The sequence below is a fragment of the Macaca thibetana genome, chromosome 2 (genome assembly GCF_024542745.1).
Source record: "Macaca thibetana thibetana isolate TM-01 chromosome 2, ASM2454274v1, whole genome shotgun sequence".
Taxonomy (NCBI): Eukaryota; Metazoa; Chordata; class Mammalia; order Primates; family Cercopithecidae; genus Macaca; species Macaca thibetana.
Window position 1 is genome coordinate 105,526,470 of NC_065579.1, and position 14,735 is coordinate 105,541,204.

The window sequence follows — 14,735 nt, forward strand, 5'->3', positions numbered from 1 at the left end:
GCTGGACCCTAGTTGGATGCTGGGGAACAGAGGGAGAGACAACTCAATCTCCCAGACCTCAGTCTATGTTTAATAGACTAGTTCTCTGGGTTATTGGGGTCACTTTAACTTAAATTTCTTTAGCTTTCCAAAATGTTTCTTGAAAATAACTTATACTTTCTGCCTCAAAGTTTTTCTCAAGAATTTTGCTGAACTTTGCAAATTTTCTTCTGGAAAATGTGACTATGTCTTTTCTAGTACTATATAACAGGGTAGAACTGTGGTTCTAAGAAAATGCTTTTGATTTTGCAGGTCTTATCATTTCTCTGCAGCTTCTTCGTGGAGACATGGAACAGATTCGGAGAGAAAATCCCATGATATTTAATAGGGGATTGGCAATTACAAGAAAATTGGGATTTCCTGATGTCATTATGCCAGGTATGCAGAACTGCTTGGGGCTGGGAAGGTAGATGGGTTAGGATGGAGTCTAGTGCTCCCCTCCTGAGAAGGTGGTGAACTGTGCTATGGAGGAGACCTGCAGCTATTAAAATCTCCCACATCCCAAGTCAGACTGCTTACTGCAGTCTGCAGTCAATGGCCCTTCGGCTCTTATAGGCATTTGTTCTTTTCCAGAAGCCCCTACATTGCATTCACCAGTGCAACATGACAATCCAGCAGATAGGTAGGCTTTGTTGTCTTCTATGAAGCCTGGATGGTAGAAGTGAATATGGAACCTTCATGGAGAGTTTTTATACTCTTCCTTCCTTTTCTTAGAAGATAATTGTCTCACAAGAACTTCCTGCTTAAGGGGAAGAATATATCAAAATATATGCGTGTAGTATCAGTGAATCCCATATGTGTAGGAATAGCAGATACCTTGCCATTTTCATGTATCAGAAAAATAGATCAGGCAAATGGTATAAATTAGACATTGTGAATATAGCACTACCTGGCCAGCTTCTCAGAAATTGTCTCACCCATTTCATCTAATGCCCAGTGGAGAGCCAGGGCACAAATTGGGAATGAATTGACCCTCAACTGTGGTCCCAGTAAGTCAATATCAGGTTCATGTTTTCTAATTAGGCAGACATGGGTAGGACTGGAAAAGTGGATCCAAATGGGGCATCAGAGCCAAGGGAGTTATCAGGAGTGAAGAAGGGGTAGAGGCATGGTTCAGATGGATGGTAGGTGTTCAGATAACCAGAGAAGATGCAAATAAGGAGAAGAAGATTAGAACAGGTAAATGTCTGGTTGTCTGGATAGATTATAGGAGGAGTGGACTTACCCTCTCAGTTGAGTTTTTTGTTGTTGTTTGTTTGTTTTGAGACAGAGTCTTACTCTGTTGCCCATGCTGGAATGCAGTGGCGCTATCTTGGCTCACTGCAAACTCCACCCCCTAGGTTCAAGCGATTCTCCTGCCTCAGCCTCCCGAGTAGCTGGGACTACACATGTACACCACCACACCTGGCTAATTTTTGTAATTTTTGTAGAGACAGGGTTTTACCATGTTGGCCAGACTGGTCTCGAACTCCTGACCTCAAGTGATCCATTGCTGGTATACTGGTCTTGAACTCCTGACCTCGGCCTCCCAAAGTGCTGGGATTACAGACTTGAGCCACTGCATCTGGCCTCAGTTGAGTTTTAATGCCCTGCTAAAAGCTTATTTGCTTTTATTGTAAAGGGCCAGGCCAGACTAGACTGAACTGATTATGATCACTTTAAATATCACTTATTTGGAGTTCTTCATGGTGGTTCACTAAATTCTCTTGTTGGAAGCATTTGCCAGCACATACACGAAGGGTTGGGTAGCCTGGCCATAGAGAAGGCCTATGTGATGGGTTCCAGCTGCCTTCCAACTTCCCAGGCTATGCCCAGATTTATTTCCTGTCACCTTCATTCTCCCTCCATAGACACAGTAAATGCAGAGCAAGCTGCCACGCACAGCCTTCACCTTCTACTAATGCACACAGGAGAGTCTTTTGGATGGGAAACGTAGGCTAGTAGATCAATTATGTTTTTATCTAAATGCTAGGGAGACTTCATGCTTATGAAAGCTGTTGTAGGGGTAATGACCGCCACAGGACACTTCTACCATCCTGTCGTGACACCTTTCTTAGCTCTTTCTGGGCTGCTAATTAGGAAAAGAGCCCAAGCATAGTCAGGCTTCTTGACTATGAAAAAAAAAAAAAAAAAAAAGGGCCAGGCACGGTGGCTCACTCCTATAATCCCAGCACTTTGGGAGGCTGAGGTGGGCAGATCAGGAGGTCAGGAGATCAAGACCATCCTGGCTAACATGGTGAAACCCTGTCTCTACTAAAAATACAAAAAATTAGCTGGACATGGTGGTGGGCGCCTGTAGTCCCAGCCACTTGGGAGGCTGAGGCAGGAGAATGGTGTGAACCCGGGAAGTGGAGTTTGCAGTGAGCCGAGATCGCACCACTGCACTCCAGCCGGGGAGACAGAGCGAAACTCCGTCTCAGAAAAACAAACAAACAAACAAAACGTTACCAAAATTGAAAAAAGAATAAATAGATACCAAAATCAACCTGGTGATCTTTTAAAAATTAGATATCTAGGCTTATGTGGTGGAATGTATCCCAAGGGGATATACTTAAAGTCCTTCCTTTCTCTTAAGAACTTTTCTAAGATTCAGATACTATCTTCCTGATAGTCTTCACATACTCCTGGGATTAAAACCAAGTGATCAGAGACTAGAAAGGAACAAGCTTCAGTCAAAAATGTATTTAAGCAAAATTTGATTTTAAGTTACATTGTCAAAATCTCATCTGTGGAAAGAAATCTTTTTTAGGATACTCTGCATCTCTTTGTATCATTGGCACACAGCTAGACATGACTGTGCAAATGTACAATTTCAAGCATTGGTAAGGCAAGCTGAGGTTAAGGGGATTTTCCCTCCTCTGGGCAGCTAAGATATCATCATATGATTTTCCCCACAAGGCAGAGATACTGGGCAGTCGTGGCAGGCCCAGGGTGGGGCTGTGAGCCTGCCTTTGAAGTACTGAGTGCTATAGCCGAAAGTGAGGACTGATTCATAGGCAGAACAGCCCTTTTCCATAATCTTCCATCCTTTCTCTTTCAGAGAAAAGAACTTTTGCACAGATGGCCACTCCCAGGGTTGTGGGCTGTTAACTCTCATTTCCCCCTTAATATGCCCCAATATACTGTCAAGAGTAGGTTTGCAGTCCCTGGGCAAAGTGATAGGACTGTACCTGCAGGTCCTATTGGATCAGCAGGAAAAGTATGCAGGAGTGTTTTACATTGTGGTCAGCCTGTCTTGGGAAACAGTGACTGTTAAGAAGTCCTTAGGAGTCTTTTTCAAACCCTGGCCACATCTCTACCTGAAGCTAGTCCACCCATCATCTGTGAGAGTGTTTTACTTGAGTTGTACAGTCCCTCAGCTCTCACGGTGCTGGTGTGACCAAGTTACAAGAAATTACAACTTCATCTTCTTGACCCATGAACATGTCGAGAAATAAGAAGGAAAGAAATCATGTCAGTAACTGTGACCATGACAGCATGATAAGTCTGAGAAATTAAAGTAAATGAAAAAATTAGAATTATTCATAAACTGTGATCCTTATTTTAAAACTGTCCAGCATTTGGCAGAAACTATCACTCATTTGGAAAGGTCTTTTTTTTTTTTTTTTTTTTTTTTTTTTTGGTCAGGATGGCCCAGATAGGTCCTTGTCAAAGCATACTGGCAGAGCTGTAAGGGAGAGTTCACACAGGCTCTAGCCACACCAGTAGCTAACATATGATTTCTAAAAAGATCTTCTTGACATTCTACCATTGCTTTCCATGAGAGCATACATACATATCACAGGGATGATGTGAGCATGAGATATTCTGCTCTTTCATGACTGAGGCCATGACTGCATAGCCATTCAGTTCTGCTCATGACCCTTGGTGATGAGCAAGAGGCAACAGTGATACTGCTGGTGTTCTGGGAGCCAACCCAGGAAATGCCATCTTAGATTATGGAAGAACAAATAGATATGAGAAATTTAGCTACTTTTTTTTAAACTGAGCACATAACCTTTTGTTAGTTGATCACCATATTTCAGTGGATACTTTTTCTTTCCTTCTGAACTCATTTTAGTGAAGTACAAAAGCTAATAATAACTCTATGGTACACTTTTAGTCCTTTTCTAGATTTTTTAAGAAGATGGGCAGGCAAGACAAACAGGACAGGTGTTCCAGGTAAACAAATTGATGTTAACATTGTTTTCTGTAACTCCTGTGTCAGAATTAACTATAATAAAACTTTAAAGAAAACGGTTAGCCAAAAATGTATAACCTGAAAGAAATGATTTAAAACCTCTAACTCGGGCGAGGCTCAGTGGCTCATGCCTGTAATCCCAGCACTTTGGCAGGCCAAGGCAGGCAGATCACTTGAGGTCAGGAATTCAAGACCAGCCTGGCCAACGTGGTGAAACCCCATCTCTACTGAAAATACAAAAATTAGCCCAGAGGTAGTGGTGGGCATCTGTAATCCTGGCTCCTCAGGAGTCTGAGGCAGGAGAATCGCTTGAACCTGGGAGGTGGAGGTTGCAGTGAGCCAAGATGGCACCACTGCACTCCAGCCTGGGTGACAGAGCGAGATCCCAACTCAAACAAAAAACTTAAAATAAAATAAAACCTCTTGCTTGGTCAGACACGGTGACTCACGCCTGTAATCCTAGCGCTTTGGGAGGCCAAGGCAGGTGGATCACCTGAGGCCAGACATTCAAGACCAGCCTGGCCAATATGGCAAGACCCCATCTCTAAAAAAAAAAAAAAAAAAAAAAAAAGCAAAAATTAACCGGGCACGGTGGCGTGCACCTGTAGTCCCAGATATTCGGGAGGTTGAGGCATGAAAATTGCTTTAACCCGGGAGATGAAAGTTGCAGTGAGCCAAGATAGTGTCACTGCACTCCAGCCTGTGCGACAGAGCAGAACTTGTCTCAAAACCAAAACCAAAACAAAACAAAAACCTCTTGCTCAAGAAGGGACTGTACCCTTCTTCAGACCATGTCTAAGCCAGCAGAGATGTGCCACCACTTGCTATGGCTGTCTTTCTTTGCTTTCCTGGAAAGTCTGTACCCTGTAGTCAGTGGAGATAAAGGGCTTTGTCGTGGTTCTTTGGGAAGCACAATGATTTAACCTGTTTTCTAGGCCTTGAATTTCTAAAGTTATCATTGACTGTAGGTGATATGAACCAAATTTCATATTAAATGGCTTTCTGTCTTGTCATAAGAAGCCCATCTACGATTCATTATGTTGTTCTAACAGATGACTAAGTTTTTTTCCTAAAGCAGTGGTTCCCGAACCTTAGTGTGCTTCAGAATCCCCTGCAAGGCCCATAAAACAGATTTCTGGGCCCACCCCAAGAGTTTCTAACTTAGTAGGATTGTGGTGGGACCTGGCAATTTGCGTCTCTCACAAGCTCTCATATGATGGTGATGCTGCTGGTCTGGGACACCCTTTGAGAACCAAGTCCTAGAAAGTACTCTGCTTATGGATGCTTCTCCCCTTCTTGATTCCCTGTACTCAATTACTGCTCCCCTCTGGACATATCTATTAGAAGGCAGCTATATAGGCATAACATCCTTTTAGAGGACCCTCTGACTCCTCCCCTTGTGCTCAGAAACACACTCTGTCCTTTTCTTTGACTCCTGACAGAAATGTGCATGTTTCATCACTGACCTTCAAGTGATGTTTCTTTCTTTTCCTGTTTGTCTTAATTGTTCTTGTTTTTCTCTGTGCTGTCCCTTCATTTTCGTCCCTTTCTTTCTGATGCAGAGATGAAGACAGTTGGGTGTAAGTTCTGTCTTTTGTGTCTCTGTCTGCTTATTGCCTGCTTTGTTCTCATCTTCATTTGTTTCATGGAATGTTGCAATACTGGGGTGGGGTGTCATGTACATATTAATAATCCTCATCAGCCTCACCTTCTTGGGTAACTGACAAGACATAAAAAGAAAAGCTACCAGCCCATCCTATAGCACTATGTATTACTTTTGAGTATTCACTAAGATCTGAAGAAACTGGGGACATACTGGAATGTCTAGAAAATCTTAACAAGCTTAAGGTGTATAGATACAGGAAACAATTTTTGTATGAGACTGATCAGTTACATTCATTGAAAAGAAAAGGAATTGTGCTTACTCCAAGCCACAAAGAATCAGAAAGGCAGAAAGCTTCTCTTTTTGGCTTTGTTGGGACATACTTCACATGAAAAGGCAAACCAGCAGAGACATGGTTTTTGGAAGAAAGCTTTCCTCAAGGAGAGCAATGACATTATTTACCACAAGTGGGTTCATAGTGCTCATCAATCTGAGTGTCAAATGAGGCTATGGCAGTGTATCTAAGGGATGGTTTAAGAATAATCACATCTAGTCTCAAAAGAGGTTGGAAGATCATCACATCCCTGATTCAGGAAAGGAAAAACTATATATAGTGATGTCACACTATGCCCATACCTTTCATCCTGTTAGAGCAAAGAGCATCACTGACTTTGTTGCAATGGAAGCCGGAAGTGTGACACCAAAGACATGGTAAGAAAAAGAAAGAATCCTCCTTTCCTGGGTACTCTAAAGAAGTCCTCTCAAGAGCCTTTTTTTTTTTCCTTTTTGTCTCTTCCTCAGGAAAATAAGAATACTCCATTGGTTACATACCTAAAACCATCGAAGTTAAATGGTAGCTGACATTGCTACATTTCCATGTATACTGTTAGGAGACATCCTTCTATTCTTCCAACAGATAGGCTTGGCATCATCCCAATTGTACTGAAAGAAAGTCAGTTCTCATCTTACATGATCTTAAGGAAGAGAAAGCACATCTATAGAAACCCGTCCTAATCCTGTCTAGAAGTAGGCAAGGTATAAATAATATAGTATTAAATATTATTGGGCAGTGCGTGGTGGCTCACGTGTGTAATCCCAGCACTTTGGGAGGCCAAAGCAGGCGGATCACCTGAGGTCAGGAGTTCCAGACCAGCCTGGCCAACATGGTGAAACCCCGTCTCTACTAAAAATTTAAAAATAGCTCAGCATGGTGGCGGGAGCCTTTAATCCCAGCTACTCAGGAGGCTGAAGCTAGAGAATCGCTTGAACCCGGTAAGTGGAGGTTGCAGTGAGCCAAGATTGCGCCACTGTACACCAGCCTTGGCAACAGAGCGAGACTCCATCCCAAAAACACATACACACACACACACACACACACATATATATATATAAAAATATATAAATACTTAAACCCAGAGCCTCCTAATATGAAGTGTGAGTAATTTATACAGAAGGAATGTGGATATAATAAAGAACTCGGGCCGGGCGCGGTGGCTCAAGCCTGTAATCCCAGCACTTTGGGAGGCCGAGGCGGGCGGATCACAAGGTCAGGAGATCGAGACCACAGTGAAACCCCGTCTCTACTAAAAATACAAAAAATTAGCCGGGCGCGGTGGCGGGCGCCTGTAGTCCTAGCTACTCAGGAGGCTGAGGCAGGAGAATGGCGTGAACCCAGGAGGCGGAGCTTGCAGTGAGCCGAGATCGCGCCACTGCACTCCAGCCTGGGCAACAGCGTGAGACTCCGTCTCAAAAAAAAAAAAAAAAAAAAAAAAAAAGAACTCATATCAGATTTTGGCCAAATTTGTTTGGGCTTTGCCAGATTATTTCTGCTGGGATGGAATTCCACATAGGCTAGCACTAATGAAACATTTGGCCCCAAGTTCCAAGTAGTACTGGAGTATCTGGCAAGATATTCTCTTGCTAACAAATATTCTGGTGTCTGAGCTAGACTTCAGAGGTTGGGAGACCTCTGAGACTACTCTCAGAAGAAATCTGCAAACGCATCATGAACTGTTTCTCCAGAGTCACCAGGATGCAGGTCTTCAGAGGATCAGACCTGTCACTCGTCTGTCAGAGTGCTCCCTATCTATCCCCCTAAGATTTCTGGTAGCTGAACAGCACTGTTTACTTTTAAGATCGCTTACTCCGTAAGCACCTCAAGAGTATTCCAGGCCAATCCCTGTCATAATAACATAGCCCCAGGTTCATTACCTTGCCTTGTCCCAGTAGCTATTTGTCTAGGTGCACAAGAATCTGTATTTTTGATGTGCAGTTGCAGTGTAGTGCAGCTGTTCTTCACACATAAACGTTTCTAGCCAGGTATCAGTAAACTATAGCCTATGGGCCAAATCCAGCCAACAGCCTATTTTTGTACTTCTTGCCAGCTAAAAATGTTTTTCTTTTCCATGTTAAAAGTGTTGTAAAAACAAAGAACACCTGCCAGAGACATGTGTAGCCAACAAAACCTAAAATATTTACTATTTAGTCTTTTACAGAAAACGTTTGTCAACTCCCGTAAACTTAAGTGCCCAGTTTTCTGAGTGCAGCTGTATCAATAGATCCTGTGAGACTGTGAAAGGGACAGATATTTTATTCCAAAACCCTCTTATAAGAAAAAACTCAAATCATTCCACTTCATTCAAGAAACTCTATTGGATGTCACCCAGGCACTAAGCACTCAATGTAAGGCATTACTGATGCTGTAAGATGCCCTGCCAACCTTAGGAAGCAGAAGGCACTTAACAACGGGAGTCAGGGCTGCCCAAGGTCCTTCCTAAAAGAGAGACCCATCATCAGGGCTACCCTCAGAAATACCTACTCCTACTTCTTGTAAAGACTCACCCTCTCAGCACTCCTCCATGCTGCCTAAGAGTTGCCCAGTCCCCCACCCCTACCCAAACTCCATCAGTGTCCTCCCAGCAGACCTCCATGTTCTGGTTTCCTAGTGTTAAACAATGAAGAACATCAGAATCACTTGGTGATTTTTTTAAAAATGTATGTACACAAGACCCACTGGAATTTCAAGGTGTGCATGCTAGAAATCTGTTTTCAACAAGTTCCCCAGGTGGTTCGAATGCAATCATCCAGGCACTGGTATGCAAACTAACCTCCAAAACCACTGCTCCATCTTTCTCTTTCTCATCTTCATTGTAATGTGCCTGCCCTCACGCCTGTCTCTCCTGGCAATACTTCCTGGCAGTTAGTGCCAAAGTCTACAGGAGCCTCTTGGAAACAGAGCCTTAACCCAAAGGCATGATCCCACTGGTAGGTTTTGTGAACGTGTAACATGCAATAGGGACAGCTGAAGAGTGGGGGAACCATAGAAGGCTATCTGTAAGATAGGCAGGCAGGGGCCTGGGTCATTAGATCCCTGGAGCTTTTCACATTTGCTTCCGCTTATGTTTTCTTCTAGTTCCAAGAGAATTAGTGGAGAGCTTGATTGAAATGATCCCCCGGAGAGATTTTGACAAGAAGCCTCTCCCTCCCAGCAACGTTCATTTTCACAAATTGTCGCTCTTGAAATTGAAACCATAATTGCATAATTATAACCCATAAGCCCAATAGCCTAATACCTAACCTGGCTGAGAATAGTTCTAGTCTAGACAGGTCTGTTCTCCAAATAAAGAGCAGCTAAAGACCTGATGAAAATAAACTGCTTCAGTCTGTAACTCAGAGGGTAAAATTACTTGTATTGATAAATTTTCTCAGCTAGTTGATCACCAAGGGCATTCTGTTTTTTTAAAAAATGAAAACTACAGGAATATGTAGCTTAATCCTTCCATTTTGAAACTGGCATTTTACCTTAAAATGCTCTGCCCAGAAACTGAGCATATCTCTGTATGGTCAGCACAGATCAAATTCTGTCATTAACAATCTCCAAGAAACTAATTTTATTTATTTATTTATTTATTTATTATTTTATTTTATTTTTTTAAGAGACAGTGTCTCACTCTGTCACCCAGGCTGAAGTACACTGGCATGATTATAGCTCACTGCAGCCTCAAACTCCTGGGCTCAAGCAATCCTCCCTCCTCAGCCTCCTGAGTAGCTAGGACTACAGGTGTGCACTACCATGTTTAGCTAATTTAAAAAAAAAAATTTTTTTTTGAAGAGCCTCACTATGTTGCCCAGGCTAGTCTGGAACTCTTAGCCTCAAACTATCTCCCCACTTCAGCCTCCTTATAATCCATAGCAGGGATTACAGGTATGAGCCACCATGCTCAGCCCCTAGTTTTATATTAGTAATCTATATAATATATAACTAGGAAAAGTTTGAAAATGTTTCATTTGAAGGATATGTTTATTGATTAACCTGTGTATAGAGCCACAGAAACTAAAAATGTTTGTACAACCTACAATAATGTTGCAGGTAGCCAACAGGTAATTGCTTTTAAAAGCCTCATAGATTATTTTGAGAATAACTTCCAGAGAGTTCAAACCAGGGTAGTATTTAAACCAAGCAGCTATTCTTTAGATTAAGCATTAAAATTTTCTAGACTGTTTGACTCAGAAAAGGATAAAAATTAAAATTTTAGAATAAATAATTTTAAAATTCTAGATTATTCACTTTGTGCTAAATCAGTCTACAAATTTACTTAAATTCCATAGGAAAACTAATGTACAATTAAAAGACTTTTATAAGAAGCCTGTTTCAATTGTTAAAAATTCTAGGTATAACTATGATTTATCCCACTATAATAGCAATAACCTGACTTTAAAGGGAAAGTTAAAATGAAGAAAAATAGCAATAAGCCATAGTAAAGTTCTCAGTTAAGTTTGGATTTTACTTTCAGGACTGACTTTATTCAGCCTCTGTCCTGACAGTAACAGACTGATGAATTTGAGCTTCCTTTCTCGTTCTACCTGTCTTCCCCACCCAAACCTACCGTGTACTCCTGGGTGCTTTAAATAGTGTACCAAGAGGGCCCAAGCAGCAATGTCCAAAAGGAAGCAGATTAAGATTCTAGACTCATCAGAATTTAAAGCAGAGGCACTTCCCAATCCAAGGGTCTGTGCAGATGTGGTCCTCCAGACTATCCCACATATGCAACAGTGGCATTTTGGTATGATTTTCAAAACACATTTTCTTTTTCCTTCATGGTAACCTCAAGGTTGCTTGTTTGGGAAAGAAGATGGCTTTCACACATTAGGGAAAGTTCTTAGGGCTTCTGAGGGATAATTAATTACTTGTCATGAAATTTTCTTCCCCACTTTAGCTACAGTATTTTGAGAACCTTCATTATGCCACCAAATAACCATGATTGCAGGATTGCATACCTGTGATAGGAAAATGACCTGAATAATGGAAGGGCTAGTCACGAAGACCCTGAAATCCTCAAATATGTGCCAGTCCTGGTCTATTCCTGTTTCCTGCGTGACAGAAACTCAGATGCTTCCATTATTAGAGAGGTAGTCAGTGCAAAAAAGAGAGCATTGTCATTTATGTCAGACCAAACCAGAAAGTCCACTTGCTAACCAAAAACAAACCCTGCTTCTATCATTGTGATTCCAGGTAGTAACATATTTAAATGTACCAGTTTTTCTAAGAACTGAAGTAGAAAAAAATATCTGATTTCCAAATTGGCATGTTTTGCAAGTTGTTTCATTACCTCTCGTTTGGTTTCTTCAGGCTGTTAACACATCTTCACTTTGGTCTTACCCATTTTCCTTTGCCATTTTTTCCCTTTGAAGTTTGTTGCCCCCACAGCTTTTACTATTTTTTTCATATGAATAAAACTGGTTATGTTAAAGGTTTAGGAACTTAGAGCAACCTAAGTACACTCTTATACATGAACAGGCAATGCTGTCTCCCCTCAACTCATCACCCTAAAAAGGAAGATATAACTTGGGTCATTTTAGACTTGAAGTTTGAGCTTCTCCTCCCCAGTCTTGAACAACAGAGATGGGCAAATTGGGCTGGAGTCAGAGCACAGGGAAGCAAAAAAGCACAACACATTGTTGCCTCATTGCCTTACTGCCTATGCTTCTGGAAAGTGATCTCCCAGTGCACTTGCAAACAAAAAGAAGAAAAAGTGACAGGTAGTCCAGTGACCTCTACCTGTCACTCCAGCAGGCAATGGGATTTGGAACAAAGCCTCCAGGAGGAAGGAAAAGTAATATATCCTCTAGTCAGAATGGATGTGGATTGCAAAAAGAAAGCATATAAAAAGTATAAATCTATAAAAGAGAAACCCTTCTTGAGGGAAAAGAAGAGGGATTCGTAGTTAAAACATAGGCATGTTAAAATGTTATTCCTGTTGATTCTAGAATCTTCCCACTTTGGGAGGCTTACATTACAGCCATTCTCCTGGAGGGGAGAAACACTGAGCAGTCTGAGTATCTACAATCTGAAAGATTCTCCACCCTTGACAAGATGTAGTGAACATCTTTAAAATTCAGACTTAGAGGACACATGACTAACCAACCTGGGTGCTGCTGCACTGATACTGGTAGAATGTCCATCATTATTAACCAAGCTTGGAATGCCCTGAGCAGCCACCCAAGCCCCAGAAGATCCAAATGCTAGCCTAGTTCTCTGTGAAAATGGGGCAGTATGGCTTGTGGAGTCATAAGGATGTGGCATTTCTTTCCCCACAGGTGATATCCGCAATGACCTGTACCTAACCCTGGAGAAGGGGGATTTCGAGAGAGGAGGAAAGAGTGTACAAAAGAATATTGAAGTGACCATGTATGTGCTTTATGCAGATGGAGAAATCTTGAAGGTAAGGCTTGCCAGTCAGTCATTTGGGTTGGAGGATAATCCTATAATAATTCACTGTGGACTTTATCCAGAGGCCCATTCTCTTCAAACAGGATTAAAATCACCCCATCAACCTTTTTCTCTGCCTTTTTCTTTCTTGAAGAAAACCCTAAAGTGTGCTTTGATAATGACTTCCAGTATTGTACAGCCATTGTGGAAATTTATCCTAGTGTCTGACCTGAATCCCTCTTGCTCCATTTTAGACCTATTCCCTCTAGTTCTGTCCTACATGTTGCCTCTCCTGCCATTCCACCTAGCATAGAGCTGCCTACTTTTGGTAACTGTTATTAGGTCCCATTCTGCCTTTTTATTCCTTGAGCTAATACAGAAAGTTATATTTACACTTTGGTCAAGGGTGGAACTTAGACAATCACTTCCTGGTACCAACTTACAGGACAAAGAACAGCAGACTCAGGCCCTGGAAGATTAATTAAAGCCAACGTAGTACAAGTGTCCTTGTACTACATTGTCTTCACTGAAAGTGAAGACTTGGAGTGCTATTTTTCTGTTGCATGTGAGTTTTTTCTTCAGTCATGTCATGGTAAAGTCTGCAGTGAATAACAAGGCATCATTTGCAGCCCGCTTGGTAGAAGACAAATCGGTGTTGAACAAACCTTGCTTCTGTGTGTTGGCAGCAGCCCTGTGAGATAGAACAGGAATGATCATTCCCATTTGACAGAGAAAAAAGGTAAAATTAGTCAAAATCATTTCCCAAATCAAGACAGAAATAAAGGAGAATGTTGAAATAGTAGTAGAAACAATGCTTCGTGTGTCATTTTAAAAACTTAACTCAAGAACCTAAGCCTGTTCACTGTTTGCATGGAGTGTGCCAGTGGCAGGAGAATGGTCAGCTGATCACATCACCCCTGTGTGGACAGGGACCTACTCTGGATTATGAGGCCCAAAGCTTCCTGTCGTCCAGACAAGGGCATGGGCAGTACTGAGACTGCATCTTCATGGCAATATTTGGGAGATGGGTTAAGTTAAATCTGGCCTAACTTGGTGATATCTAAAGAAAGTCAGCCAAGGGTGACCTAAAATGCCAGTCCAATGTGGAACTGAGGACAATTAGAAAACAGACTCTCTCCACTTTGTAATTTAATTTTTTTTCTGATCTGGTAAAATGTTACAAAAAGTTGACTTTTCTCATGCAGCTTGTTGTTTCTCTTCTTAGTGAGGATGAAGAGCTTACCTTAGTGATTTAGATATACCACCCTGCTTCCCTCTTTTTTTAAGGAGTACATGTGGTTACTTTCACCCCAAAGAAAACAAGCAGCATTGTGACTGCTGATTTCATATACCATCTACATAACTGTTTCCAAAAGTATTGAATTTAAAGCAAATGCATTTTCTTATCTCATAGATTTTGATTAGAGCAAAAATGAGACCTTTAGACAAGAGAAAGAAAAGTGTCCTAGTGACACAGAAATCCAGACATTTCCTACCAGGAAGATAACATCTTATTTTGTTTCTTTCTTCCAGGATTGCATCAGCTTGGGTTCAGGAGAGCCAAATAGGAGTTCCTACCACTCCTTTGTCCTCTACCACAGTAATAGTCCTCGCTGGGGAGAAATTATCAAATTGCCTATCCCCATTGACCGGTTCCGGGGCTCCCACCTGCGCTTCGAGTTCAGACATTGTTCCAGTGAGTTAGACTTCCCCCGCCACACACACACATTCCCTTGAGAATATAAATATAACTCTCTCCTCTCTGGAACAGAATTAAGTGGATTCGTATTATTTGGGCAAGAAAATGAGGAGTTAGGAATAAATAGATACTCAGAGATGGGTTGTCACCAGAGGCTGTTCTTGGGACTGTAAAAGCAGTGATGCAAAACCACAAAGTCTGTGTTGGCCCTTCCTAGTGTCTGACCTAGTGTCTGAAATTATTATCCATTGTCATTCTCCTTTGCATATTCCTTTGTACCATTATTAAACTCCTTATTAAAGAGACCCTGGTTCATCAAGACCAGCAATTTAGTTTCTTTTTGGGTCTAGGTAGCCTATATGCCTTAAGTATGAATGGAAACTCATTTCAGTACATTTCTCATCATTCCTGCAGTCAGGTTGCCACCTAGTTAATGAAAGAGGTGAGGAACAAAAGCATAGGTGATAAGCACAAGGAGAATTTCCATGAGGAAGCAGAGTGGAAG

General features: G+C 41.7%; 1 protein-coding gene across 6 annotated transcripts in view; it reads left to right on the forward strand.

Annotated features, from left to right (window-relative positions):
* Window positions 1-14,735, forward strand: part of DOCK3 (dedicator of cytokinesis 3) — a 688,972-nt gene that overhangs the window by 514,774 nt on the left and 159,463 nt on the right. For all 6 annotated transcript variants that reach the window (XM_050780657.1, XM_050780653.1, XM_050780654.1 and 3 more), the window contains 3 exons: window positions 292-417; window positions 12,420-12,544; window positions 14,065-14,227. In XM_050780657.1, the coding sequence (XP_050636614.1) occupies window positions 292-417; window positions 12,420-12,544; window positions 14,065-14,227 (414 nt within the window). The remainder of the gene's footprint in view (window positions 1-291; window positions 418-12,419; window positions 12,545-14,064; window positions 14,228-14,735) is intronic.